Genomic DNA, 5,873 nt, shown 5'->3' with positions numbered 1-5,873 from the left:
AGGGAGCATACTGATATTATAGGTAGGGAAGGGAGTTGTTAATAATGGAATGCAGGAATGTGTGGGGGGTTAGTTTACACGTCCACCGTTCAAGCCTTTTTTGTATGATAAGTGACAAATGTACGTGTCTTGGTTCAGATTTTAGTCCAATTCGTGTGGCTGCTTACTTCTTGCTTAATACACACACATAAAAGATTAAAAGCAATAGAAAAGGAGAGCTACTAGGCTTATTATGTATTCTTAATTTCTTTTATAGCACAAAGAGAACATATATAATTAATCGATTTTTTTAGTGATGATCATATACATAGATACGGTAACATATCATCCTGAAGTTTGTTAAGTTCTTCATATATTATAGGGGTATACACCCAAAATTGTACACCTCTTTTAAAGTAAACTCACATTTAAAACTATGGATTACTTATTATTTAGGTTAAATTAAAAAGAAAAAAAATTATTTGGGTTAAACAAAAAAAAACTAATCCTATTTGGAATTACTAAACTTGCTACTATTCTAAACAAAATTCATTTTTTCATTAACATGTCCTTAATTGAAGCATTTAGTATTGATTTCAATCTCATCCTTAATTGAAGCAACTGAAATCAATACACGGGTAATATGAAGTTATGCAATCTCAATATATATTTTAAAATGGGTTTCTTAAAAAATATGTCACATTGGATACATGAAATTGGAAAAAAGTCTAGTAAGATTTGAAAATTTAAAAAAAACTCATCCAATTAAATTCCTTAAACCGTTGTCCCTATTTTTCTTAAATATTACAACTCGTGCCACTACGCTTTTCCACGTCTCTCTCTTGTCGAAGAGACTATACCTTCTCCAAAATTTGTTCTGATAGCCACAACCTCATTAACGTCAATGGCCATGACGTCGATCTACAATAGCCAAAACCTAGACCACTGCATGCAAGATCATCAGTCATTCTCTTCTCCAACGCTAGCACGGCAGCACCGCCACCCTCCAATCCTTCATCGTCGTTGTCCACAAGATCCATGAAGCCCCGACTTTTGTCAAACCCAGATCCACATCCCCGCTCATCCTCTGATACTCCCACCGTCAAAGCTCCAAAACCATATCGACATCGCCACCGTGCACCATCGATGTTTCCTAGGCCACCAACACCCTCATAATCGAGCCTGGCAACGAAATCCAAATCGAATCTGTCTGAAACTGAGTCACCATACATCAGAAGCGAGAACTTGACCTACTCTTCTTGTACGAGCTTCCTATATGGTGGTTGTGGTTGTGATCAGAGCGCCTGTGCTGGCGGTGCAGGGCTCATAAAAAAAATATAGATATGGATAACATGGGTGCCCAGAGCGATTTTCTGGGTGCCCACCACAAATATTAGGCTTTAAAAAAAATTGTTGTCACACTACCACAATGTCTATCAATCTAGCTATCACACTAACTTTCTACTATGACAGGTAGTGTGATAATTAGTGTGACAGACATTGTGATAGTTAATGTGATATGCAGTGTGGTTGGGGGAGTGACAACACATTATAGTCGATATTTGAATCGTATAAGTTGATTTATGAAATTCAAGATCACATAATAATAAACAAATGTTCGTTATTTTTAGTCATTCTTTTTCTTTTTCTTTTTTCTTCTTCTTCTTCTTCTTCTTCTTTTTTATCTTATCACAACATAGTCACATAAAACAATGTGAAAACAGATGTGATAGGGGGTGTGACAGTTAATGTGATATGTTGTGTGACAACGGGTGTGATAGGTAGTGTGACAGCGGGTGTAACATCGGGTGTGATAGCGGGTGTAACATCGGGTGTGACAGTAGGTACATGTGTGATAGGTAGTGTGATAACAAGTGTGATGGTAGTGTGACAACAAGTATGATAGTGAGTGTGACAGCGGGTGTGGTAGGTAGTGTGACAACGGATGTGACAGTAGGGTGACAACAAGTGTGATAGGTAGTGTGACAACATGTGTGACAGCAGATGTAACAGCTAGTGTGACATGTAGTGTAATAGTGGGTGTGATAGGTTGTGTAATAGTGGGTGTGATAGGTAGTGTGACAATGGGTGTGACCAAGGTTCAAAATATCGGTATCAGAGGATATATCGTTTTTCTTAAAAAGGGAGATATCGGATATATCGAAGATATATCGGGGATATTGGAAAAAAATATCGTTTCTCTTCCGAAATTATTTATTTATTTATTATTGAATTACATATAAACAAATACAATTATTAAATTTATCTAGTACCAGAAAGAGGCTCTAGGTGCTTGAAAAGATGCACGTTGGTCAATAAAATTACAATACTCTGCCCAAGACATACGAGCCATATAGTACGAATTGTAATGGTTAACATGATAGTCATATATCTCTTTTGAGCTACCAACAGTTTCTCCGAGAAGGGGATAGTAAGGATGAGCCCAACTCGATAATTGATCATAAACGTCTCCAAACTTACCATAATTGTAAGTAAGATGACCAGATTGATAGTTGACTTCATGTGATCGTTTGACATCCCACTGTGCTCTGTGCCTAAACTGATAGAATCAAAACTTACGGCAACTGAACTAACATCAGATGAAATACTTTGATCATCAATGACTCCTTTTGCCCTCCTCCTGCACCTATTTTGTTGTTGCGCACCATGACCGCCTGCTTTACATCCATGATTCTCATCTTGGGTAGCATGATCAAAATTACTTTCACAAGTAAACTACTCAAATTCTCCACCTACATAAGATTGTCCATATTTAAACCTTGTATCTCCACCACCTTGTTGACTTCCACCACTACCATCACCATTACCACCACCAGCATCATCATCATCACTCTCTGAACTATCTGGAGTTGCTACACCGCCCCACACACTAGGATTATCAGAATCATCTCCCGGGTCTCCAACTTCATCAGATAATACCTTGTTTACATCAATTCCAAAATCAGTTGCCTTTTCTACGACATGTAGAGGAGGGTTGCCATTTTCATCATCGAGGTGTGCATGCATAATCCAATCATGAAGAGGATCAATGCCATTCTGAAGTGGTTCACTAACAACATGAAGTAGATCAATATAGTTGTTTTCATTGATCACCTTATCCTTTACTCGTTTATCATGTAGTCGTAACTTCATATTGTAGTAGCAGTATACGAGTTTTTCCAACTTCTGATATGCAAGACGGTTCCTTTGTTTTGTATGAATAAGAGCAAAAATACTCCAATTTCTTTCACAAGCAGAAGATGAAGCCGTTTGTGCTAAAATACGCATGGCAATTCTTGATATGTTTGGTGCAATATACCCCCATTGTGCCCACCAATCAGCTGTAAATGAACTATAGTTGGTTACCACGAACTACATCAACTTTCATAAATGATGAAAATTCATATAAACTACAAACCTGAACTTCTGGTCCCACTTGTTTTTTTGCTAATGTTTGGCCAAATGATCCTTTTGCATCCTGAAAGCATACGATATGCATTAACCATTTGAAAATCGATTATACTAATTGTCCAATATTTTAATCTTTGTAATAAATTTAAAATTACCTCATCTAGAAAAGTATCCACACCACCAACACCGGTTCCGATTCTTGTATATTGTTCGAACACTTTACTAATTTCTTTAGAAAAAATTCTCCCATGACCGACCCCGGGTGTATAATGAAAATTTGGATTCAAGAAATGCGCTACAAATAAGAAACCAAGAAGTTACATACCATATAAGCTTAAAGATATAAATGTACTTAGAGATAGAGTATATAATTTTTAAACTAATACCTGTTGCATGCAATGGTTGGCTTAATGTTTTGTCCCATTGATTTTTAATGATGTCAAGCACCCACTGCTTTTCTGACATCTGCGATATTTCTTGCTTAACTCTTTGAAACATGTCATATAATATCGACATGGTCGGTTGGATTTCTGTGTCAACAATTCGAAGTATCTCATACAAAGGCTTATATATTTTATGTACCGTTTCCATACCATCCCAAAAACTCCCGTCTAAAATTCTTCTTTCTACCCTGTTGCCTTCTTTGGTTCTGCTTGCTGAATGCTCGATCCATTTGCTGCTTGTAAACAATGTTCTGAAGCTTGCTTTTATATTTTAAGATGCTATCGATGGAAATGTGATTTGTCGCAAATCGAGTTTTGCCTGGACGAACCAAATCTCCATGAATAATGCTCCACATCTCTGCTAACACCCAACCATGATTGTATATGTAATTAGTTACACTTTGAGCAATTTTAATGACATTAGCAACTGATTGTTTCTTCCCGATATCCTCGAATATCAGATCAATGCAGTAAGCAGCGCATGAAATCCAATACAACGGGTACCTTTTTTCCAATTCTCTGCCAGCCTTTTTAAATGTTGATGCATTGTCATTGACAATCTGAACAACATTTTATGGTCCAATCTCTTGGATAATGTTATCCAGCAAACTATATATATATGAGGCAGATTTTTTCATATGTGAAGCATCTACAGATTTCAAAAACACAGTTGCACCTTTGGAATACACCATGAAATTTATAATAGAAAGTTTGGTTGGCCCAGTCCATCCATCACACATAAGAGTGCAACCAAATGTTTCCCATGTTTTTCTATGACCATCAACATACCTTTTCATATCTTCATATGCTTCATTCAAACAAGGATCCAAAATTTCATACGCAGTTGGAAGCTTTACGCCAGGACCTATGTACAACAAAATGTTTCAATTATAAAAAAGTTGAATCAACCTATTACAAGACATATTTAATTGATCTATAAATTTATAGAATATTTACCACATTCGGCTCGATCTGACATCATCATCTTAAAATGTGGATCTTCAATTTTCTTTGCTGCAACACCAGCAAATATGAAAAAACTGGCTGTTGACTTTTTCACTCTATCTCTCATACCAGTCATAAATGATTTAACCATGCTTTGTTTTGGCCCAGTATCCTTGGGTGGCATTCGATTTGGAGGATCTGGAAACTGATATTGATAGGATTTTGATCGATCACCTTGTTGCCAACGATGACTACTACTACCACCCTTTGATTCTGATTTTGGTGGGAATCGAGAACTTGCACTCCTCATAAATTGAGAGTTATGACGATCTACAGTTGATCGTCTAATTGCCTCTCTATAACCTTCTCGTTCAGAGGGATGCACGTCTTCTGGATATTGATGTCCGTCATCATCATCATCATTGTATGGAATTTCTTGACTCCCAAGATAATCATTCCAGAGTTCTTCTCTGATATCTTCTTCAACAACTGTTTTTTCTTGCTTGGCTAATTGTTTTTTCTTTATCCATATTGTCACCTCATGCTTCACTTCTGGTGGTACTTTGTCACATTTTTTTACACTTTTGTGTGGATCGTATCCTGCTAAATGACCTTTCAATCTTGTAATTCCACCACTTTGAAAAGTGCTAGAACAAAATACACATATTGTGCCATTTCGATTTCCTTCAATAGGATATGCATACTTCCATGCTGGATCATTTCCCCGTCCACTACTACTTGCCATTATTGATCTAGAACATAACAATATAAGCCATCAGTTCAACATCAATAATTAGCATATAATTTATTACTTATCTTCTAAAACAAACATTATTTCTAAGATAAAACTATTTAGACAAAGAGATTTATACAAAACATTTACCTGAAATTTACAACTTATTTTCGTAAAAAGTACAAGAATGCAAATAAGCTAATGTTCTGTATGTGTTGCATGCTGCTCTTATATAGACATTGTCCAACAACAATGAGGCAAATTTAGTTGCTATTGGCATTCTTCCATAATGGGTTCACGGGTTGCTAGTAACCTATAAAGGTATGACTTTTGTTTATTACTTTCATATCACTAGTTTACGG

The 5,873-nt window shown here is 36.4% G+C and overlaps 1 protein-coding gene across 1 annotated transcript; it reads right to left on the bottom strand.

Annotated features, from left to right (window-relative positions):
* Positions 1-3,964: 3,964 nt before the first annotated feature.
* On the bottom strand, positions 3,965-5,523 carry LOC126796867 (uncharacterized). Its single transcript, XM_050523584.1, has 3 exons — positions 4,791-5,523; positions 4,487-4,698; positions 3,965-4,393 (listed from the first exon to the last, which is right to left on the bottom strand). Exons 1-3 carry the CDS (start codon positions 5,521-5,523, stop codon positions 3,965-3,967), a joined length of 1,374 nt encoding a protein of 457 aa, XP_050379541.1.
* Positions 5,524-5,873: the final 350 nt, after the last annotated feature.

This window comes from Argentina anserina, chromosome 6 (genome assembly GCF_933775445.1).
Source record: "Argentina anserina chromosome 6, drPotAnse1.1, whole genome shotgun sequence".
Taxonomy (NCBI): Eukaryota; Viridiplantae; Streptophyta; class Magnoliopsida; order Rosales; family Rosaceae; genus Argentina; species Argentina anserina.
The sequence above is the reverse complement of the archived record's forward strand: the minus strand, read 5'-3'. Positions and strand labels throughout refer to the sequence as shown.